Source organism: Choloepus didactylus, chromosome 1 (assembly GCF_015220235.1).
Source record: "Choloepus didactylus isolate mChoDid1 chromosome 1, mChoDid1.pri, whole genome shotgun sequence".
NCBI lineage: Eukaryota > Metazoa > Chordata > Mammalia > Pilosa > Megalonychidae > Choloepus > Choloepus didactylus.
The window spans coordinates 142,795,174-142,820,584 of record NC_051307.1 but is presented as its reverse complement, the minus strand read 5'-3'; the positions used below and the strand labels follow the sequence as shown (position 1 = coordinate 142,820,584).

The window sequence follows — 25,411 nt, the reverse complement described above, 5'->3', positions numbered from 1 at the left end:
TTGTTTGCTTGACCATCACTCAGCATTGACAGGGATCCAGTTCTAGCACACTGAAATGTTTCCTTTTGCTCCAGCACATCAGCCTCATTCACAAGTTTGAGTCATTTGACTTTGGTTAGAAATAGGAGAGTATATACTTTTTTCCAGCGAGTGGAGAAAAATGATTCTCTTATTGTACTGGTTCTTCAGGGATAATATAGCTTAGTAGTTTCCTGTAGCCCTTTCGGGGTTGAATTTGCAGGGTGTGTAAATGTTGTTCTTAAATATATGAATATGAGATACGTATTTGCTTTTGATTCACTGAGCCATGCCACTGCCTTCTTGTTAAGGCTATTGATTATTGCCCATTCTATTCTGGTGTGTATAGATTGAGTGTATGGCAATCAGTTAAATGTATTATTTGATGAAGAAGGATCAAATATGTGTTGAAAGGAGATGCTTGTAGCCTGTTTAATTGAGTTGGCTCTTTTAAGCTTTTAACATGGAACACTTAGGAGAAAGTGCAGGAGGATCTCTGAGAACAGGGAGCATAAAATTTGTTTTTGTTTTTTTGGCAAATGCCAGAAATGGTGTAATTAGGCCTTCCTGGAATTAAGTGGTCACTTGGTAGTTAGCAGATAGGTAAAACCTGTTTTTTTTCCTCCCATATTTCTTCTAAAAATCAATTGAGGTAGCACCTTTAGGTGCTCGTTTTACTGAGAAAAAATCATTTAAAAATGTTTTCATGTTACAACTACCTATTATTGGATATTAGTAAATATAACAAGAAAGGCATGTCTCTGTGTCTGTTCTCGTTTTTGGAAAGTTACAGACATAGAAAATTAAACTAAATGATTGAGCTAGGAACCAATTGAGTTCTTTTCACCTACTTTTGTTTTTTATCATGTTTATGTTTTCTTTTTTAATTTTCCATGTAAATAATACCTTTTAAGGTAAGACTAATATTAACTTATTTTCTTTGACATTAATAGTTTGAATTTTCCAAACTTTACACAATTCAAACTTAATGTATGAAAGAAAATTGCCGTCAGAATGAGATCATGGTGCCATGATCTTCTAATGAATGTTACGATTTGTTGTAGCAGCTCAGTTGGCTTTAATCCATGGAAAAGTTTTTATTTCCCACCAGCTCCAAGGTAGGAGCCAAACCAAAGTTAAAGAAACATTTCCAGCAGGCAAGTTTCTACAGATAATACCAACAGTCAACACACTCTCTTGCCTGTCTGTCTGTCTGTCTCTCTCTCTCTCTCTCTCTCACACACACACACACACACAGACTCTTCTCATGAGGAAAAAGTATTGAGATACCAATAATGAAAACAAACTTTCATGTTAATACAGGCACTATTTACCAAATAATTTTTACTAAAATTAAATAGAAATTAATTATTTCTGTGGCCTCAAGGTTTGCTTGAGTTTTCAAAATCTATTTGCTTCATGAAGAAATGAAGGAGGATCACTTTCTCTCCCTAGATTAATATCTTCCAGGACTTTTTAATCCAGAACCTTTTGCCACATCTGGTTTATTTGGCTAGCATATTAATTTTGAAAAATGATACAAAACTGGAGTGAGCTAAACAATTCTAACTGGCTGTTTTGAAATGCTATTAAAACCCTGGCCTCAAAAGACTCAAATCTGAACTTTAGGGGTAGAAATGTGAAAGCTCAGCACTGAAAGAAGAGAGTGTGTAAGAGATGGTGCCAATTGAACCACTGTGTTACAAATACCTATTAGACACAAACGTTTCCCTTGCTAGTGATCAGCCATATTAACAGCAGGATCCACTGGAATTCCATGTTAGTCCACGGCTTGCGTGGCACGCCCACTATATGCCAAATAGCATGCCAGGTACTTTTCCCAGGCTATTTATCCACCCAGCCCTACCATTTGCTCCACTACCTACACTTACTCAGTCAGAATCTCTGAGAGACATAGATATATTTTCTAAAAGTTTCATAGGTAATTTTGATGTACTCCTGGCTAACAGCCACTGTTTTAAAATTGCTAAGTGGTTCAGGGAACATAGTATTTTTGCCATGATTTCTGAGTCTATGTAGATTTATTTTTCTCCTAGGGATAAAACCATCTGGAAAGCTTCACATGCTCCAGACTCTCATACAGAGCTGGCTTTAGCTTTCTCATTAGCACTGAGGATAAATTTAAAAACATTTTAAAAAAATTAATAACCTTTTCACCAAATTAGTAATTTCTTATTCATAGTTAGAACGTGGTATAGCACTTTCATTAATGTCCCTATTAGGTTTCCTATTCAAAAGTAATTTTCTCTCTAGAATCCCATTTCCTATGGCTTCTTTTCCCTAAAAATTGCAACTTGGTATACATTGATTGTGTGTTAGCAGGCTTCCCTGTATTGCATATCTTCTATTTTGCTGTATCTCCTCTGTTAATAAACTAGTGATTTTTTAAAAGAATAAATATTACTTTTAAAAGATTGTTATTGTAATATGTATCAGTAGAAGTAGAGTTCTAGTCACTCCCCAGTATGACTTCATAATTACTTTTTTTTAGAGAATTTCATATTTTTTTGCATATTTTATTTCATTTTGTTATCTCCAGATAACTCTTCAACTCTTCAGATATGTAACTGATCCTTATTTGTAGCACTGAAGTAAAAAACGAAGCAAAACAAAACATGATGAAGAGTCTATTGTAACCTAAGGGTATTCTTTTGTTCATTTTATCTTTTATCATTTAATTTAATGGATTTAAACTTACGGAACTTTTCTTGCATAAGAAGTGTTAGTCCTCAGATATAGCAACTGAGTAGACTACCTTGTGTGGATATAGTTTTATAAACTATCAACTCAAGAAAGTTATCCTAAAATTACAAATAGAACTTTAGAACTTCATACATAAATTGTGTGTGTTGTTCTAGGAAACAGGGAAAATTGATGGTCAGCCTTAGTCTGTAGTGTGTTTTGACAGCATGAATGAGTCAAACAAGCAATTTTCCAGACTTGAAGTTTAATAGTACAAAGGAAAGGGCTTCTAAGGAAGTCATTCTTATGACTAACTGAAAAAAATATTTTTTTAGTAACTGTTCTAAAGAAAAACAGATCACAATTGGAAGTAAAAAGAAACGTCAAGTTACTAGTGTTCTGCAAGTGATTTGATCACTAAAATGTGTTTATCTTATGACAAAACTCCTTAAAAGGATACTTAAAAGGAGTTAATATATTTTCAATTATTTAATGAGTACTGTCTTGAAATTCAATAATAAATTATGTAAAACCATTACAAATTTTAATTTAACCATCAAGGCTGAACTTTGGAGATTCTAGTTCTTGAACTGTATTTTTTATTCCAGCAGACAAAACAAAACTGCATCATCATAAACAAAAAGAAAAAGAAGAAATGTTTTAGGTTTCCACAATTACTGCAGATTTATTTGACTCGGTGGTTCTAAACTGCATTTGAATTAAAATAGGACTTGATCGATGGAAAATCACTTGTTTGTGGGCTTACAGATTCTATTCTAGGTAGTTTGAAAAGATGCATTGTCCGGCAGCAACTGTTCACCCAATGACACGGTGCTTAGCATGGATTTGATGGATTTAAACCACTTGGTTTATCATTAGTGCGTAGATCTCTGAAAGGACATGCTGTAAATCTTGTTTCTAAGCTCTGCCTAGCTATTATGTCAATATGAAGAATATAAATAAAATAAATAGAGATTCAGAAACAGATACTCTATAATAAACAATCACATACAGCAGCCAGCTTTCAAGTTGTAAGTTAAGTCCTGGCTAGTTAAGTAAACCAGATCATTATGATTTCTCAATATCAGATTAATATTTAAAATTTGGAATATAACCTACTAGGCTTATTTTTATATGCACTCTTGAGAGTGGCCTCTAGTATTTTTGATGTCACTTGAAAGAAAATAGAGATTCAATTGTATTTTCAGTTACGTTTTTACCAGAGTAACTGTACAGAGGCGAATCAGTGAATATTCAAGCCTCTGCTACAGGAATAAAAGGAATTTAGTTCCATTAAATTTAGATTTAGTTCCATGAAAAATCTGATTTTTTTTGCCCTATATTTAAGATTCATTTATTCTTTGCAGTTTTAAAAGATTGCTCATGTAATGTTCAAGAGGTTCTATTGGGTATTTGGAGATTATTTTTCCCCTCTATCACTTTCAACATTGAACTCTAGTGATCCACAGGGACTTGGGATTGCACGGTTGGGAGAGTCTTTAAAAATAATGTCATGCAATCCATTCGTTTTACAAATTAGGAAACTGAGAAGTGGTGAAATTAGGGCTCAGTCATATTCACAAAGATCTGTAGGCTAGGATCTTTTAAATATGACAAGTCGCAGCACAAACTGGAATATGCTGTCTTAGTTTTATGAGAATGACATTACTGACACATCTGAGAGATGAAAACTGCTCCTACAGTCTAGTTCATGTGAATAATTTTTTTTATTATTCTGATGTCTTGGTTACTGTAGTATTAAAGGCTTACACAGTAGGTTGCTATTTAATGTCAGGATCTACCCTCCAAAAAAAAGTATATGTGTGTATATACATACACAAGTTTATTATGAAATTTACTGTTATAAAGTATGTGCATGACAATTTTAAAAACTAAATATTCAGTACCCTATATTCTAAATTCCATATAGCTAATTTATTCTCACAGAATGCTTTCGCTGATTTTTGCCAGACTGTTGTATCTATAGCTAACCTGTGGTTGCAGTTGTTTTGTTTCTGTCCTCGTAAGATGTACAGTGATCATTGAATGTCACATTCTTCATGAAATGAATGTCTTCTTCACTACATATCTTTCCCATTTTATATATCATAGCTTAAATCACATTATACCTTATTTTACATTTAAGTTATGCATGTTTCTTTTTTCCCACTAGTTTATAAGCTCCTTTGGAGTGGGAAGTTTACATTAGTCACCTCTGCATTCCTCACTTTCACTAAAATGGTTTTTTGAATGGCCTTGGTACTCACTAAGTGTTTAGTGAATTGAAAGCAATGTTTCTTCCTGACCATTACTGATAATTGTGAACAGATTCTACATACTCTTAAATTCACCTTTAGAGATTATTTTTTTTTCATGCAGTGGAGCATTTGTTAGACAACAATACAAAACTACTTATACAATTTTTCTCTTAGGAATCTAGCACCCTTCGTTTATGGTAGGACTCATCGAGTTAATTGCTCTGGCATAATAATGGACCATTGCCATGTTTTGTATGTTATCTTTTGCAGGCAGTGCATAGGAAACTGGTCAGGCTTCCTGATATCATGGCTGTATATACAATCCACGTCTCAGAGGGAATGATAAATTGGATGGTGCAGTGGCACAATATAGTTATTTTGGTAACTATGTTTGCTCCTTGTTCATAATAGTTTTAGTTCAAAATATCAGGCTTTCACAAAAAATAATATTTATACTTCAAAGTTTGCATAAGGAGAAATGATACTACCAAGAGAGCAGCATTGTCAGTTTTATTTTTTTCTGTGAGTATGCTAGAATATTGAGAAAACACTAATGAGTTTTGATGTTTATTGTGAAATTGTGAAAGGAACATTCAGGGAAGCCGAGTGTAGGTATAATTATTGTTGTTTTTAGTATTGAACCAATAACAGTAACAATAATACATGATATTTGTAGAGAGTTCCATGTGTTCTTGTTACACTTAAATTTCTCCATACTCCATTTTTAGGAAAAAAAAAAAAAAGTTGCTTTGTCTTCCAAGTGCCAAAACTATACAGTGTTGCAGAATCTTCAACCTGATATAGAAAAGAGAGTCCGAGCTTCCCTAAAGTATAAATGCTTAGGCATTTCACTTGTTAATTTGTTCATTATATTTTTCCCCTTCAACAATTATTTTAGGAGCTGTAGGAAATGAACTGTGTTAGAAAGACCTGAAAACTTTTAGAAAGTAAAAAGTGATCCAAATTATGAGTTGGTGCTAGTAGTACTAGCAACTAAGTACTTTGAGGAGAAACCTACATTTATCCACTTTGAAAAGGATCATCAGGAGGGATTAAAATTTTAGTACTTAGGCTCATTTAAGGTTAGAGTGGAGTAATTATTTAGCTGGTAACAAATGCTGCAGTCACCACTTGAGTAGTATGATGTGCTACTTGTTGAGACTTATTGGCCCTTTGAAGCAGTTTCACTATTTGTAAATGTCATCTACTTAGAGAATAAGTTCTGTTGGTCCATTATTTTAGATTTCTCAAACAGAATACATTTTCAGAGAAGGTAAAGCCTTGGTAAAAATCTTAAAAAGATTGCTAGTCATTGGATGCTATAGAGTATCTCCCCTAGGCATGAGGCATAGTGAGCCTGTGTTACACACAGTGCTCAAAAGAGATGAGTGTAGAGGAGACCTTGGCACTACATTCATTTGGTTTGTTGATTATAATGAGGTTAATCTATTTTTCTAATCTTGCAAATTGGGAAATAATTAAAATACTCAAGCAAGAGCAGATTGAACCTGGTGTGCCATTCTTCATCATCAAAATTTTAAGAGGTCTTTTAACAGTAACACTGCATTTCTGTATTTCAGGTATTGCTTCCTATTTGTGTAGCATGCAGTGGCATACTAATTTTAAAAAATTAGGTCTACTTTAAAACAAATGGAAGAGACAGTAATATCTGTTTTATCCTGAGTTTTTTGTTTTAAATCTGAGTGTATCAGTTATCTTCTAAGAGAATCTCTTAATCCCTAGCCCTGAGCTAATTTATTCTTGTTTTAGACATGTTTTTAATAAGCTAAGTAATATTACTATAGTAGAGAAATAAGAAAACATAATGAAAATGCATTCATTATTTCTAGGTTATTTTGTTGTATAAAAATGCAGTGACAAGGAAGCACGTTAGAATTCTCTATACCATTAGTTTAGACCATTAGAGTTAGGCTTTTATATCCATGTTCCCTGTCTAGAAGCTTTTTAAAAGTAGGGACTGTGCCTTAGTCATCTATGAATCTCCAATTCCTAGCCAAAGGCCTAGCCTATGCCAAAGGCTTTCAATAAATATTCATTTACTTGTACTGAATTAAAAAGTGGGAAGGAATATGGAATATCAGCAGAAATAGTAGCTCCTGATCCATGCCATAACCTTGGCCCCATCCCCAGGATTTTAAGAAACAAATTAATTATAGTCATTACACTTGTAAACTAGGGCATGCATCTCATTAGAAATCGATGCAGTCCACCTTTCTGAAAAACAGTGTCAAGGAAATGAAAACGAGGATTGTATATAGCACTAAGATTGTTTCACTTCTCAACCAATTGTGATATCACAAAGATAAAATAATACCTCTATGTCCTTGCCTCAGTCTGATAACTGTTTGGATTGTTAAAAAATGTCAGTTCAGCTAATTAACAAAATTGGTTGTTTGAATTACTTTATGTACCATCCAACAATGTTGTTTATTGACTTTTTTTTTTTTTTCATTTTTAATTATTCTGTGAATTTTGCTTTCCTGAGGCAGTGGACTGAAATAAGTGACATTTTTTCTGCTGTTTATAAGCATAAGGGTGAAAATCAATAGTTAAATTGACCCAATAAAAGACGCCTGGGTCATACTATTGAGAAAGTAACGTGAGAAAGCATGTATATATAGACTCTAACACAACTCACAAGCAACATTTGCATTTGTTTTGCATATGAATTTAATAAGCATAACACTGTGCTAATGAATTCATTTATTCTATGGGATCCATTTAAACAAGGACCCTAGAGACAGGCCACAGGTTTTTCAGAGCTAGGCTACGTTCAGTAACAGGTCAACAGGAGAATTGACACATGCCAAAGACTAACTGTTGTAGTTTGCTAATGCTGCTGGAATGCAAAACACCGGAAATGCATTGTCTTTTATAAAAGGGGGTTTATTTGGTTACACAGTTACAGTCTTAAGGCCACAAAGTGTCCAAGGTAACACATCAGCAATCAGTTACCTTCACTGGAGGATGGCCAGTGGTGTCCAGAAAACCTCTGTTAGCTGGGGAGGCACGTGGCTGGCGTCTGCTCCAAAGTTCTGGTTTCAAAATGGCTTTCTCCCAGGACATTCCTCTCTAGGCTGCAGTTCCTCAAAAATGTCACTCTTAGTTGCACTTGGGGTATTTGTCCTCTCTTAGCTTCTCTGGAGCCAGAGTCTGCTTTCAGCGGCCATCTTCAGACTGTCTCTCATCTGCAATTCCTGTGCTTTCTTCAAAGTGTCCCTCTTGGCTGTAGCTCCTCTTCAAAACATCACTCACAGCTGCACTGCGTTCCTTCTGTTATGTCAGCTCATTTATATGGCTCCACTGATCAACTTAGTCTCACCCTGAATGGGCAGAGCAACACCCCATGGAAATTATCCAATCAGAGTCATCACCCACAGCTGGGTGGGGCGCATTCCAAAGAAACACTCAAAGAATTACAATCTAATCAGCACTGGTAACCTCTGCCCACACAAGATTACATCAAAGATAATGGCGTTTGGGGGACACAATATATTCAAACTGGCACACTAACACATGCTGGTTTCAGGATGCTAAACATCTAATCAAACTTGTGTCTCTGTGGAGTTTGTCTTTTTTGTTTTACTAGTTACCACTGCTTCACCTTAACATTGTATTGGCATTCCATGAGAAAAATAGAGTCTGTATTTGAGTTAAAATTTATCTAAAAGTACTTATTCATTGAATACTGTTGTTAAATGATAAAGGAACTTCGTAAAAGGATAGGACAAATATATTAATAATTATAATTTTAACTCCCTTGTGTATGTTTGTATCTATATACCGTAAATAATAATAATCATATACACACACAGACACACAGACACACACACACATAATAGTGAAACAATCCAGTTCTTTGGCTTTATTCCCTCCTCCCTTCTAATTAATATTCATTCAATACCTCTTCTATGCAGGTCCTTGGTAAAGCACAGGGTATGTAAAGATAGCTCCCCATCCCTCATCTCCCTGTTATTGCTGCCATGTGTATTGCTGACCATGATCAAATAGTTTCCTTGAATTGTGCTTACATTTTCAACTTCTCCAGTTAGAAATAAATCCTCTTTGCATGCTCTCTGAGGGATAAATAGTTTAGCTGTAAATCACTTACTAATCAGAGTTCATTAATCACACATTAAGAATACTTCTTTAAAGCCAACTGTCATTCCTAGAAAATGTATGTTTCCTTGAGGAGTCTCTGAATTACTTATTCATCCTCAATGCCTTTCATGTATTTCATTATACGCCTTAGAAGTTCATTAATTTCAAATATAAATTGACTGTTAAATGTGACTGAACACCTTTGTGTTCTTACCCCTTAGTGAGATACTCCACACATAGTAGTCCCACTAGGAAGGTATGCTGAATAATTGTGGGTTAAAAGAATAAGAGACAGACTTTGTACACAGAGACCTTATTGTTTGGTTGAAGAGATAAGACATATATGTGTAACATAGGGAAGTACATTATGCAATAGTATATTAAGTATAATGTATATTAATATACATATATACATATACATATGTGTATATTATATTAATAGTATAATAAGTATATTAAGTAATGATGATATCTATGTTTGTAGGTTTTTCTTTTTTTTAGTTTGTAGATTATTTTCACATTTGTGATGTTTGTAGTAGGTAAGTGCATTATTTCCATGGCATAGATATGGACATTTATGTTCAGAGAATATTAATGAATTGAATTAGTTAGGCCAGATAGTAAGTAGCAAAGCCCAACCTGTAAACCAAGTCTTGTGACCCCAGATTAGAAATGTAAGAGAAGGTTTGGTTACGTTTTGAGACATTAACTTATTCTTTTCTTCTTTCTTCTTTTGTAACTTTTTAAAAATTATGGCAATTTTTGAACATACACAAAAGTAGAGAAAATATTGTAACAACCTCCATGTATTTATCAATCAGTGTTTTGGTTGAAGTATGTATGTATCAATATTTTGAATGCATGCATCCCTATATGTGTCAATCAGCATTTTGCCCATCTTCTTTCATTTATTTCCCTCCACATACCTTTTTTTTCTCTTTGTGTATTTTAAAACAAATCCCAGACATTATAGAATTTTACTTATAAATTCCCCAGTATGTGTTTCTAATGGATAAGAACTTCTTTCAAATGTGAGAACTCAATTTCCACGTCTATCAAAATTGACAATGATTTCATTACAACACTCACTATCTACCTTATGTTCAGCTTTTCCTGATGGTCACATGCCTTTTAAAGATAGCTTGTTCAGAGTCAGCATCCAAAACAAGTTCACACACTCCATTTGAATGTTATGTATCTTACGATTCCTTTATTCTCTAACAATTCCTGCTCCTTTCCCTGTTCATGTCTTTATTTGTTGAAAATTCAGGTCATTGTCCTGTACAATGTTTGAGATTCTCTGAATTAAGATGATTGCTTTCATATGGTGTCATTTAACTTGTTATTCTGTCAATTTAATTTCTGCAACCTAGAAATTAGAGTTGATTTCAATTTTAATATAATTATAGTTAAATTTATATTATATTATAATTATGTGGTGAGAATATTTCCTAGATTGTGCTGTGTACTTCCTATTGCATTGTGTCAGGAGGACATAATTTCACTCGTCCCCACTTTTTAATGATGTTAAAATCAACCAGTGAGTTCAGGTATTGTTAACCTGAGCCAATCTCTTTAAACTTCTCCATCAGACTTTGACCCAATAGTTTGACCCAATTGTCAATCATTTCATAGATCCATGACTTTTTTAGGAACTGCAAAATGGTGACTTTTGATTATATCATTCCTGCTGCATTTATTACCCGGAATTCTTCTATAAGGAACTCACCCTTAAAACTAATTGGCAAATCCAAAATATGGTTTATAACAGAAAGATATGGGAAATACATAATTTAGTATTTATCAGTTTCCAGAATCTGACATTGCCATCTTAATTTAGATCTGACAAAGTTATAACATATTAAAAGTATTCTAACAAATTTTTACACTTTTCCCTTGGGGAAATTCTTTGCTTTACCTCTCCTAATTTTTTTCCTTTGAGAAATGCATTTATAACTGACTTCTCATAGTGCCCAAAAGTCCCCTTTCTTTCCTTTTGCATTTGTCATGTACTGCTGCATGATTGAATTTATGTACTCAGAAATTTATTGAGCATCTGTTTCTTTGACAAGCATTGTGCTAGTTGCTGGAGATAAAGGCACGAGACCTGCCTCTTTTATAGAATATACACTCATGTATTTTTTTTCCTACTCATAACATGATGTCATAAGAAATTAAATGTTTTATATATGACTTCTGGTTTTGCATACTATACTATTTGGCATCACATAAACAGATGCACAGTATACATTTCAACTAACAGTATTTTTAGGTGACTTTAGGATTCTTGGCCTTTGTGTCTAAAACAGTAATCATAAAGGGATTTGAAAGTTCACTTGTTTCTGTTGACTCAGAGAAAAATGAGATGACTCTATTTAGGACACTGTATATGACAAACAAGGAAATTATTTATTTATTTATTTACTTATTTATTTATGAGAAGTAAAAGAGAGAATAATGGGGATCTCCCTGGACTAAAAGTAAATAATAAGATCCTGGGCTATTTTAACCAAAGCAAACATTTAAACTCAATTTGACTTCTGTTTTCTGGAAGTGAAGGTGAAATTTTAGAGATGTCTTATCTCTTATAATTTGCATTTTGTCAAGATTTTTTATGGTGTTTTTGGATTTTAGAAAATATACTACCTCTAAAGCCTTGGGAACATCTTTGTTTATGAACAGGCAGTTTAAATGGGACTAATAAGACATGCTTTTCTCCAAGAGATCCTGTGAATGTGAGGTAATGAAAATGATGTAATATTGAATTCACCAGAAAATGTACTAGGTAAATCTGAAGTTATGATTTATATGTTTTGGTAGGCATGTGATACTATATTGTAAACTTAATAATATATTATTTAAACAATCATTATACTAATAATCTCAGATGTTTCCTCTAGAATAGAAGCCCAACTGTTTTACTCATGTTCAAATACTGTGATACAGCTGTTACGTTTGTTTGAGATTAGGGTAAAAAGGAAAATCTTGGCATGTAATTGCATGCTATTTTGACAATTGGAAATGAGAAAAATGGAAAACTTTACATTCTGGTTATAAGACTATGCAAACATGTTGTATAATATGTAAAAGTACTGGGGAGAAAAGGATCTTTAAAAGGAGTGGTATTGTGTTAGCTTTGCTGAGCACCTTATCAGGAAATTTGAAAGGGGAAAAAATGCTAAGTCCTCTAATTGTGGTATCCGGAATATCAACAAATGGATATTTATATTTCATCAGTTGAAAGAATAGCAGCGTTTTTGACTTGAGGAAGTGGCTTAATCTGAATAGCACAAGAGTTGACAAAAATGTTTGCTGATACGTAAATATTGACTATTTCAATCAGTTGAAAATGGAAGGCTAGCACCGGGAGAAGTAGTAACATTCTAAAAGAAGTTGGTGAAAAGTAAACTTTCTGCAATATAAAAAGAATATCAGGGGAAAAACTGACAGAGTAGAATAACAGGAAGATTAGTCACTTCTGGAAGGAAAAAAAAAAGGTGGGGGTTGGGGGGTGGAAAGTATTTTAAACAGGAATGTGGAACTGGAAGTACCAGTGCTAAAAGACGTGAACTAATTGGGGAGTGAAACTGAACATTTAAGGGAATACTTTTGGTAGCATTTAGTATGAAAATATGAAGTTTGTATTAGTGATAAACTAAAATAAAAATGGAGAAATTTTTTTTTGTTAAAGATAAAGAAAAATCCTGTAAGAGTTAAAAAATGTTTACTCCCTGGTTGAACTGACTTGGCTTAGGTCAGGCAGCAATGTCAACATGTGGAAAAAGAAATTGTAGTTCTTTCAAAGCAAGCTAGAATTCTACTGTTTTCAAGTGTTAGGAAAGAAATAAAAGTGTTTTGGACATCATATGTATGCTATTTGGTTTGAAATAATTTTCACTTATTACATGTTTCCTTATCTGACAATTGAAGGTATAGCAATATTCAATTCTTCTAAGAGTTATTTGTATAACATCTCAAAAATATAATTTTTAACTCTATATACCATAGCAAAAATACATAACTATCGCTATGACAGAAAACAAGAAAAGTAAACACCACAAGTGTGTGTATGTGTGTGTGCCTATACACACACCTGTGTGTTGATGACGCTCCATTAATCTCTAGATTCTACTCAAGTTATTAGGGCCATTCATGGAACAGATTTTCCTGGACACATTTCCCAACCTCTCTGTGTCTTCTCATATGTCAAATGGACAAAATAATATACCTGCTTCAAAGTTGTATAATGGTCAACTGAGCAATTAACACAGGCATATGCCCGACACAGAAGTGGTATTTTGTCCCTTTCAATTACAATCTTGTTCCCAAATAAGGAATACAGGCTTTTCTAAGGCATGTCCAGCTAACACATGTGAAGACACAGGAAGACTCATAATTGAAGTAGAAGCTCTTACTGATATCTTGTTTGTGTGGGATACATTTATATCTATACTTGACAAATAAAAATCATTACTCCTCCTGGGCACCCCATAGTAACTCTAGTAAGCAATAGTTTATATAAAATGTATTTGAAATAAAGTAGATATCTCTAGGTTTATATAAACATGGAATCAGGACAAAAATCTGTTCTTTCTCCTCTTAGGAAAAAAATATACTATAGTGTTTAGATGCTATACAAATCCTTATCCATTTCTCTTTGTGATGCTTACTACCTAAGGAATTAACAAATGTTTTATGTGATTCTCAGATTCACATAAGAAATGGCTTATTTACATTGAAATAAAGATTTCAAATTAATCTAATTTAGAGATCCAAGATTTTCTATTATTCTATGTAATTACATGGAATAGATTATTCTTTATAAATGAATTCATAGAAATAAAGGGTTTCCTGTTGATTTTATGATGGATTGCACTACTGTCACAGCTCACATGCACATAATTTGCTAATGTAAATTCTAACTCCAGCACAAAGACAAACAAACAAACAAAAAAAACCAGTTTATTTGAAAACCAAACACTGTCCTCCCTCCTTCTTTCTCTCTCTTTCTCTTTCACAGGAACACACACTCCCTCCCAGCCCCACCCTCCTTCCCAAGCATAACTACATAGGAAGTGTTTATTTTTCAAACTACAGAAAACAAACGTTATCTCAAACACTGAAAGTTCTTCCTTTTCCTGGTTTGGAAACACTAAGTCATACTAAGTCACTAGTAGATTTTCTTTAGCCAGCGTTTAGGTTTATTTAAAGCATAAATTTGTGAGAAAAAAATGACTCAGGCATGTGTAATGCAAGGTTGGAGCTTTTCACTTTTTAGGTCACCAGTTCATATCTAGCTGGCTGAGCATTAGTTAAGGAATGGTTATAGTTGGTGCGCTATCTAGATTCCAGGAGGAGCTGGGGAGCTGATTGTAACCCGATTTGTTCTGGACTAAGCATGACCTAAAGCTGATGCTTAATAATATATTTCTTTCCAGATAAAGACAAGTGCCAAAGAATTAAATGGAAGGAAATAGAACAAGTAAGAGTTGATGAGTAAGAAGCAGTTACCTTATTCATCTACAAGTATAACATCTATTAATATCACTCTAAAGTAAAGTCTGTTAAAATAAGAAACTTAGTTGCCTTTAATTGCACTGTCATTAGCATCAGCAAGAAATAAGAACTGTAACTTCAGTGGATAAGTAAAATTATATATATACACGTGTGTGTGTATATATGTGTGTATATATATGACTATATAAATGAATCATTATTCCTCCTAGTCTATCATATAGTTAAGCCAAGTTCATAAAAATCAGTTGTTAAAGCCATTGGGGTTACTTTGCTGCTCTCGCCCAGAAGATGTCAAAACAGGCTTTTTAGAATTTTTGAATAATTTTTGAGTTGATTCAGTGTTATGATGGAGACCAAGACAAATTGAAATCTTGATGTCAGCCAATGAGTAAATTGAGCTCTTATGGGTACATTATATACCACAGCTTCCCAAGGAATTTTTCAAAGAAGGAAGTTAGTTGTCTATAATTTGGGTAAAGAATTTAAGTCATCTTCATTCTGAGGTAACTTTTCATTATAAAAATAATCAAGAGAACTATGACATTTCACCTTAAGCTTTGACACAGGGGCATCTAAATAAGTTATTTTTGCTAAAATAGCACCAAATGGCTGCATTTCTTACAGCTTGGGGCTAAACTCTTGAAAGATTTTAGGAGACTTCTCCCTGTAAACTGTATTTTCTCTCTGAAGTTTTCCTGGTTTCTTATGCTCATATATATTAGGTTAGATCCAAAAAAGCTGAAGATAACCAAAATAGTACAGGGAACTAGGCTTATTGCCATATTGAAGTGGTAGATAGGTTTCAGTATTTTTCATAGGCTTCACAATCTTACATTTGTTTCCTAGCTTGCTTGGTCAAGATGTCTGAGATTATATTACTCAGATGGCTTTGGGTTTTCAAGAGGTAATCCAAGAAGGGTCATGTACAGCCACTGAATATCCAAGCAAGTACTTTGGTCCAAGGTTGAGTTCAACCCTTATCTCCAGGGATGATCCTCAGATACATAAAGCTTCCTCTTAGCCCACAGTTATTGTCTGGTGCCTGTGCATAATTAAATGTATTTGCCAGTGATGGGAATGAAATATAGGCATGTCTGGCAGCAAATGGAAATGCTCAAACATGGAATGACAGACATTGTAATGGTAATAATGCTCTGTTAGTGTTTCTGAAGATATGATACACTTGAAAATAATGTGAAAACTGAATTTGTCCTTGAAATTTTAAATCTGAGAATCACATAAAACATTTGTTAATTCTTTAGCTAGCAAGCATTATAGAGAAATGGATGTGGATTTGTATATTATATAAACTCATGTACTTTATGCATTTTTTGAAAAGTGGACAGGGATGTCAGATTCTCCTCCCACCAGGAGAATTCCTTTATCCTCTGCTATCCTTGGCAGTGGGAGGTGCGTAGTGGTGGATGCCTCTAATATACTATAGCTTTGAAGGGGCAGTAGAGAATAGGTTTGGAACCACAACTTTAGAAGCTACATTCCCTGGATCCAAATTTTATCTTTGCTACTTATTAGTCATGTGACCTTGGGCAGTTTAACACTGTGCCTCAGATTCCTCAGATATTCCCCACTAGAATATTTAATAAACGGGTTATTGTGAAGAGTAAATGGGATATCACTTGTAAAGCATGGAGAATAGTGCCTGGCACTTACTATAGAGTCAATACGTGTTAGCTGTTATTATTATTATTACTTTGATGCAATGAACACTGTGAGGTATTCACACACTAGAAACATAGTATACTCCAAATCTGTATATATAGTATTTTAATTTTTGCCATTGAGGAATTATTGTTCTCTATTGTATAGAGAACAGATGTCTTGGTGTTTATAATTCTTCTCTGATAATTACATACTTAGGAAAGTAATAATGTTTTTCACTTATCCTTTGTTGAGCTATTTACATTAAAAATATTCTCTAGATGCTGTTTGTATCTACAGGATTTTAGATCTGGATAAATCAGTTAAGTAAATGCTTTATTAATGATGTTGCATTGTTTAACTCTTGTCTAGCCATATTTTAGCCACCTGTTATATTGAATACCACTGGAAAGAAAGCAACTATTCAATGACAACATGGAAATGAAATACAGATGCAAAGAAGCCATTGCCCCTTCTGTAAAATACAGATCATGGGAGTTGATATTATTCCATCTATTGGGAGTGTTGAAAAGATTATGGAAACATTAGCATTTGCAAAAAGTGAATTCTATGCCAGTAAGCCAGATAGAGTATTATGAAAGAAATGACCAAAATTGCATGATGGCATTGATTTTATATGGAAACATGCTTTCTTTCATTAACAGGAAATTTTAGGGCAATCCATCTGCTTAATGGGAGTGGGGAGGGGGAAAGAAAATTTTAAAAGAATTTATCAGGGCTTTCTTCTGATAATGTAAACCTTTAAGAACGTGTCTTGCATAGAATTGGAAACTAAGAATTTCATAGTAACAGTATACTCATCACCTTGTTTAGGAGCAGATTTTAAGTATGATTGCAAGAAAACACCTGTTTTGACACTCTGTGGAAAAGGTGTAAACATATGGGCAAACTGTGTATAGTTGTAGAGTAAGCAAGAATGCTTTGGCTAGCATCCTGCAAGGAAGTGGGTCTAAATGGACTGCTCCAGCTTCTGCTGCTGCTGCTGCTGCTAATATTGCTGGGAAGGAAAACTGGCTGACCTGGCATGTTCTTTACTCTTGGTGCTGCAGCAGTCACTCAGGAAATGTTGTTTAAGGGGAACCTTCTGGATCCTTTTCATGGCACCATGGCAAGAAGAAGCTGTATCTTATTTATTGAAGATAAATCATGGAGTTGGCTAATGGATGCTGGTGAGTGAATAAGCAAAATGGGGAGCCAGTTTATTAACATATTTCTTGGGTGGGCCTGCTGTCTCAGGGACTGAGAAAGATATGGTGTCCATGGACACAATGGCTTTGTTATTCATAAAGATTCTTTTAGGGAAGAATTATAGTTTTAATATTAGTGACCTGATCTATGATCTGCCAAGGATTTATGTGTTTCATAAATAAAGTCCACATCTACTTTCAGCTTCAGAACTTGAAGATACTGATTCTAAAGTTTGTTAGATATTTCAGTGTCTGAAGCATAGTTTTCATGTAATTTCTTAGGCATTATTTAATTTCTACTCTTGTTTTTCATTTTGATCCACAACGAATTAAAAAAAATGACTTTCAAGTGTACGAAAGCAGTTATTCCCCCTCTTTTATGTTGGAAATAAGCATCTCCTTTTTTCATAATAGTACATTATAGAATTTTAAATTAAGAAATTCTTTAGCTGATGTGCATAATTTTTGCCTGGAGAACAGGAATATTCTTTTCAATTCAAGGTAGTTATGGAAGAAAATTAATAAGGTATTGGTTATATTAGTCAGATAGTTGTACAGATGGATTTTCAGCATTAGCAACAAGAAACTTCATTGCTTATATATTTATGTACCAAAAAAGATAGTTCCTTTGAGCATGTTCCTTTATTGATAAAATGAAGAATTTGAATGAGCTATCTCAGAGGTCTGTTCTCACTCTGAATTTTTCTCTCCCCAAAGCAAATGCTGTTTCTCACAAACCTATTATGTAAGAAGCATATGTGATTTGAAATTTGCCTATGTATCTTCTATCTTATAATTTGTATCAGTCACGATGTATGCCAATTAGTAGTTTACCTGTGTCTTTCATTAAAAAATTGGAAGAAATACAAATGTCCATTTTGCATAAGTTCAATTTTCTGATTTCCCCTATTCTGTGATTAACAGGTATTCCACAAAAAAGGTAAACAGTGTAATTTGAAAATTTGCAATGGCATAATAAAGGCTCTGACAAGTCATGCCGGAACAAACCTGTTTAACTTTCAATAAATTTATTTGGCCATTATTCCTCATTCCATTGTCCCTGCATTGTTATACACACACACTTTTTTTTTAAGGAGTGCCCTTTTGCATTTTTGACACCACCGTTCATCTAAAAAGTATTAACTGAGCACCTACTACATTGTCAGGCAAACTAGGTGCTGGGAATACATTTGTGAGCAAATACATAAAAAATCTCTCCCTTGGTGGAGCTTAACAACAGTTATGGAAACACTGGTTTAGATGATCTGATCTTATTACCATAGTATGATACTTTTGTAATAGCATAATATTTATTAAAATAAAAGCGAGTACTAATTTTCTTTTTCTACTGAAAATGATCCTGACATACCTACCATATATTCTGAATAGTTTTATGAATGGATGTTCTGTCTGCCACTTCTGATTGGCAGTATTTATTAATTTCTTTGTCTTTTCTTCCCCATTTTTTGGCTTCAGTTTTTGTTGTTTGTTTGCATTGTTAAAGCTGATTTTCATCAATTGATAAACAGGTGCAGAATACAAACTGCAATTTATTTTTTATTTAAAATCATTTTTTTTTTTTTAAATCAGCTTCCATTTGTTTTCTGCTATATAGGTGAAATTGGTCTTTCTTAATCCAGATCTATCACATCTGCATAATGATATTTCAAAAACTGAGTTTTGGTTCAAAGCAACATCTGAATTTAGGCTTAGCTTATGCAGTAAACAAGTATTTTTAAAGAGGAATTTGGATTCCCAGTTTTTTCCCTTTATAAAATCCAAGTTCTCTCACATTTAAAATACTATCTGTGTTGTAGTATAGGGATTATTTCATTTTATAACAATATCTGACATTTAGTGAGTTATTGAACATAAGTGAGCTTTGTTGCATGTGTCATAAACAATAGATACTGTGGAGGTGAGGCATGGAAATCAACTTTCCCCAAGATAAGATTAGTTGAGCTCTTTGCCACCAAGTAAAATAGGTTATTATACCTATTTTAGTTAACTTGGATTAGATATATATATGTAAATACGTGGTGCCAAGAATTATACACAGACACACATAATTGCTAACAATTTCTTCTCATCTAGTTCTGAAGTATAAAATTCTATGCCTGGGTGATTTACTTATGGCCTTGAAAAAGTTAAGCATTTGTAAATGAGCCTGCTAATTTTCATTTTCATACATTTTACTGATTATTAAACTGTCAGAGCTCATACTTAGCCTCTGGCTTAATTTCATCAAGGCAAAATTATCTTAGGGTCTTGTCTTGTAACTGTTCAATATTTAATATTCAGTGTTCCTCAAGTTACTAAAGACTTGTGAGCAGTTGAAGAGCTATGAATAGTGGTTAACAAGCTACTAGCATTTCCAAGGAAGGTATACCATTATGAGGCCCAGATCCAGGAGAACCTTAGGCTTAGTGAGTAGTTTATCTGGCAGTGCATGAAAACTTAAGTTAATCACTTTTGCCGTTTTTCGTTCTTTCTTATTTCCTTTTCTTTCTTCCATCACTTTCTCTTCTCACATCTGAACACTCCTGTTGCTCTTTTCTTTATATTCTCCTTTTATCTCATTGAATTCCTTCAGTAGCCCTTATCTGATCATAAGAGAAACTGATGTATCTAATAGAGCATGTTGTATTTATTAATAACAATTTTTACTTCCTAATTAAAAATAAATCAGCTGAGTTTAACCTTGCCTGTCTTTCTTCATTTTCACCTCCATAAACTGACAACTTGACCTTTTAATATCTGTGTTTTAAAAGATTTAATGCCTGAAGACTAGTGCCCTGTAGTTTCTTTAATTTGTAAATTTCATCATAATATAAATGTTATAATGACACCATTTAGTAATTTTAAGTCATTTATTAGATCTTTAACCTCAAATACAGTAGGCATGCTATAATATGTGTTCCTTACTTTTCCTTCTAGAACTAGATCTCCATACCCCTCCTCATCGATGTTTTTCGCTTTCTTACGGGATGCTAGAATGGCCTATCTCCATGTATTTTGTTGCATTTCTCCATTTGCTTGTGTTCTGGTGGGGATTTTTGGTGATTCTTTTCAAGCGCTACCTGAGCTCTGTGCTAGTTGTTCCCCTTTTCCCAGGGTCTTGTGCTGTGTGGTCACATTCCACTTCCTCAGCCCTGTCCATTGACGGAACCTTGGGTTCCATGATGGCTGCCTCTAAACCCTCATGAGGGTGGGAAATATTCCTCCCCCTGCTGCTACGATTGAGCCCCATGCTGGGTACCATGTTGCCCTCTACACCTGCTTTTTATTGTTAAGGCTTCCCAAGCTTTGGCTCTGGCTCAGTAATCCTGCTGTCAAAACCCTGAAGCTTTCTTAGCCTCCACACTCAGTGGTAGCAGCAGGTGTTGGAATTTCTCCAAGCCCCTAAGACCCTGGGAAGAAGAGAATGGCTGTTTGACGTAGACCTCAGGAGTTTACAAAGCACCAAGAAACCTCTTCAGAAGATATCTAAAGGTAAGATTCTAATTTCTCTGGGAAGCTGTTCTTGAAGCTGAAAAAACCTATAGCCATGGACGTAATGTAAACTGTAGCTAAAGAGTATCCTTTGGACCTCTGTATTTGAATTGGAGTCAAAATGTGATTCTTAGTTGTGAAACTACTTGTCAAAAACACTTAAAAAATTTTTGTGTAATGTTCACTTTCCTGTTCTATTTACATTAAACTTGGCTTTGAGCAGATTTTCACAACTTTTTATTCCATTACTTAAATTGGGACCTATGAAGCACATTTTTCTCTTTCACAATCTGATTTGTATAAATAGTAAGAGGAATCTCATTGAGAGGTAAAACAGTTAAAATTAAATGCAAATAATTTATTTTATCAAACATTTTTTTATTTACCTTTCATTAATATTTAAAGGCAAAAACATTAAATGAATGTATCCTCAAATTCTTCAAACTCAAAATCCTAATTCCATAATCATCTCAAAAGGAATCAGAGAAGCATCTTACGATCTTGGTAGTGCTAGGATGTATTATCCTTTGTCCAAAATTACTGCTTAGCATTGTAAATGCTTTTAGGGCCCTATTTTCAGTTTTTTAAAAAGGCATTTTTCCCCCAACTCCTGCTTTTTGGCACAAATCATTCCATATGGGTGTAAATAACCTGAAATAACACTTTTCAAGTACGTTGAGTTTGTGTGTGTGTGTGCATGTGTCTGTTATGTTCATGGGAGACAGAGGGAGAGCGAGAGGAGGGAGGGAGAGAAAGCAGCAGCATCTTAGAGTGAGCAACACAAATCATCTCCTCAGAGTTATAGCTTTTGTAGCAGCTGCTATTTATTTATAACCTTTTACTCTTTACTCGGCCTCTGTTCAGAGGCAGAAATCTGTGAATTGGTATTAAAACACCTTGTCTAATATGAGATCATTGGAGATGTTACTATCAATTCATGTCTTCTGTTTTCTCCCCTCCACCCCTTGCTTTCTTTTTAATGTTAACTTAATTCTTTAATTGATTCCTAAAGTGGAAATCAGGGCTGTTTAGCCTAATGTCACATTAAAACTCTGATTTCAGCAACAAAAAGGGTAACTGAGTTTTAAAAACAAGAAAGAAAAATGTTTACGAATAGCTGTGCAAAATGTAAACTAAGTTCTATCTTTGGTAGAGTTTATTTAGGATGATTTTTTTTTTAAGCTCTAAAAGATGTTCAATGAAGTATTTATATTTGCATTTGAAAATATCCATTTTATTCCCACTAGACATCAAAAGTTTAATTAAGTGGAATGTCTTGAAATCTGTCTAGTGCATTAAAATGAGTAATTGGTTTTAATATGTAACAACAGAAAAGGGAAATATAAATGCTTTCATTCTTAACATTTATAATGAGTTTACAATTTTAAGAAATGTATGGCACAGTCTCAAGCTAGGAGTTTATATTATTTTCAAGTTGGCCCATTGAATCAATTTTCCTTTTTGTATTTCTCTAGAACTTTATATTATCTTGGGGCAAAAAATGACACAGAATATATATAATTTTTAAATGATTTAATGAAATACTAGAATAAGATGATAGACTGAGCTTATTATAGACATTTACAAAATTACTTTAATACTTAAAAAGTATATTCAATGGAACATAGTGATTAGTTCCATTGTGTTATGGACAAGGGAATTTCACATAAGGAGGACACGATACAGTAATATAAATTTAGTGGGAACTTTTTACAGGGCTTACAAAAAAGTACATGATATCATTAAACAATGGTGCCATAAAGATCTTAGCAACTAGCTGAATAGAAAGTCTATTGACTAAACAAAGACGTAATCCTTTTACAGATAAGGAAACAGTGTGCATAATTCACAATTCCTTAATTCCAGAGCCAAGACTAGAAACCTAGTCTCTGAATCTAATCCAGTGTCCTTGCCTGTATGCAGTGCTACTTATTGAGGTTGTGATACATTTGAGTGACCATCTTGCCAATGTCTGCAGAGCAAGTAATGGATTCTAGGAATTGAAAGGCTCTACAGTATCTCATGTGTCTGAGCATGACTGATAAGTATGGGCTCACTTCTGCTATGTAGTACGATTGAGGCCTTTATAGTTTCTTTCTTGTTTCTGCCTTGTTTAGTATGGCTTCCATTATATAAGCATTTTGAGAAATATGGTGGAAGAACCGTTGCTATATTTCTGTTTGTCTGTTTGGTTCCCGATTTTTAAAAGCCTTGGGGTTTTAAGACATCTAGTGTGCTTTTTACTTGTTTGTAATCCTGAAAATTTGGCACTTTTCTGAAAATATAAATTCTTAAAATTGAGAAAAAAATAGACTGTGTGCGAATATAGGTAGTTCTTTTTCTGTTTCCAAGCAAAAAAATTCAAGTTCTGCTGGCATTTTTGGGTACTCCCCCAAATTGTAAAATACTTCAGCTTGCATCTACTTGTGACATTGTATAAGTAGAATGAAATCATGTTATCTTTGCTACAATAATTTTATTTGTGTGAAATCATTTGATATATTTATTAATTAAATACCTTCTGGTTGTCTGATTTAGAATTACTACTTTAGAATCTAAGTTTTCCCTGACTTTACCATCATTTAATAGGATAATAGCCAGGCTCTTTTAAGTAATTCTTTGGGAGTATTAAATGTAAATATATGATGTACTTTTGAGTAGTAATGTATACTATTACTACAGAAATAATTTGAAGTCCTTATTCACCGAAAGTCCTAGAGGTGACCATTAGTTCTGAACATGATGCCCTAATCTCAATCATAGTCTCATCCCTAAGAGTATCTCTGCCATCATAAGACCCCTGCCTCTCAATTCCTCCCTTTTCCTCTTTCCCATCTTTTCCTATTCCCTTCTTGGCCATTAATTCCTACATAGGCCACTTTGAAATGTGCTCAGTGAATACTATGAGAGCCGTCAATTCTGCGATGAACAGAGTATTTGCTGTAGATATTGAGAAATGTCAAATGGAAGCCTTTTGTGAGATATTTCCTTTGTTGTAATAACTAGAATAAATCAAAGTTGCTCAGCCTCATTAGACACATCCAAGTAGTAAAGAAATAAAAGGACACATCTGCATTGGTCAGGGCAAATAAAAGAGAACAGATCTAGGGATGAGCCCAGATACTTTCATTTTTGTTACTGTAGGAGAATTTTACACTTCAAAATAAAATAGTTCTGTTCCTTATTTATCTATGTGTGCATAAAGGCGTGCTGAATCAGAATTATTTGAAATTAAAATGACCTCTTTAGTTAACTGTAATAACTTATTGATTGCCTTCCACTTGCAGTCCCATTACAATTCTTGCCTCATTTAATCTTCACAAGAACACTTAGAGGTAGTAAGTATTATTATTTCCACTTTACAAGTGAGAAAACTGAGGCCAAGAGAAGTTGAATAACTTGCTTAGGGTCACATAGCTGGAAATGAGGACTGGAATCCAGGAAGTGTGGCTCGGAGTCCATCTTCTGATGCCCTTATTAGTTATGACCCCTGATAGTTCCCAGATTCAGTCCTTGCCCCTTTAGTAGCGTAAAGCTATTGAGGTACTTCTGCCTTCTGGCTCACTCCACTGCTGTGCACTTGGAAAGTTTACTTATTAGTTTCTCTCAGCCTTAGTCTCACCCTCTCTACAGCATGAATAATATTACCTCCTTCTCAGGGTTTTTCTGAAGATTTGATTTAATTTAAAGAGACAGTATGCCAAGCACTTAGCACAGTGGCTACTGTATAGAAAACAACCAATAAATTGTTAATATTATTATGTAATTTTCCCAAGGTCACACAACTAGACAGTGATCAAGTCAGGATTCAGATTGGAGTCTGTCTGACTGGACAATGAAATGAAACAAGAACACGTACACGCTTTCCACAAACAACAATACCAGGAACCACAAAAAAAGCTTCTGTTATTTCTCTGATAACACTGCCTCTCAGCCCTAACCACACCATTTATAATGAATAAACCATGATGTTGTGCATGCGGAAGGAAGAAGTAGCATAGTTTAGTGGTTTAGGGAAAATTCTCGAAGTGAGGCTTCCAGGATTGGAATTCTGACTCCATAATTTACAATTAGGCAAATTTCCTAACCCCTATAGGGTTCTTACTCTATATTTGAAACTAATAATAATACCTATTATATTTCATTATTGTGAACATTAAATGATATAAATGCAATTAAAGAGTGCCAATAAATGCTGATTGTTCCTAGTTGATAAGGATGTAAATATTGCTTTAAAAATACACTGTGTTCACAGAATTATGAATGGTTAGTGAAAATTATAACCCTGTAGAATTTTAGAGATAAGCAGGCCTTTGTGATTAGATGATCGTTCGTTCTTCAAAAACCAATATGGCTTGCCTGTCCATGCTATTTAACCACAGTGGAGAAAGGGGCAAAGTCATCATAGATCAGGGCTGATTGATAAGGGGTGGT

At 34.0% G+C, this 25,411-nt stretch overlaps 1 protein-coding gene across 14 annotated transcripts in view; it reads left to right on the top strand.

Annotated features, from left to right (window-relative positions):
* Window positions 1-25,411, top strand: part of MBNL1 (muscleblind like splicing regulator 1) — a 191,678-nt gene that overhangs the window by 66,624 nt on the left and 99,643 nt on the right. For 3 of the 14 annotated variants that reach the window (XM_037842357.1, XM_037842335.1, XM_037842346.1), the window contains exon 2: window positions 17,348-17,467. The exons of 10 other annotated variants lie outside the window; for them this stretch is intronic. In XM_037842357.1, the coding sequence (XP_037698285.1) occupies window positions 17,462-17,467 (6 nt within the window). In that variant the 5' untranslated portion in view covers window positions 17,348-17,461. Of the gene's footprint in view, window positions 1-17,347; window positions 17,468-20,422; window positions 20,978-25,411 lie in introns of all 14 variants that reach the window. One more of the 14 variants, XM_037842366.1, reaches the window with a different exon arrangement.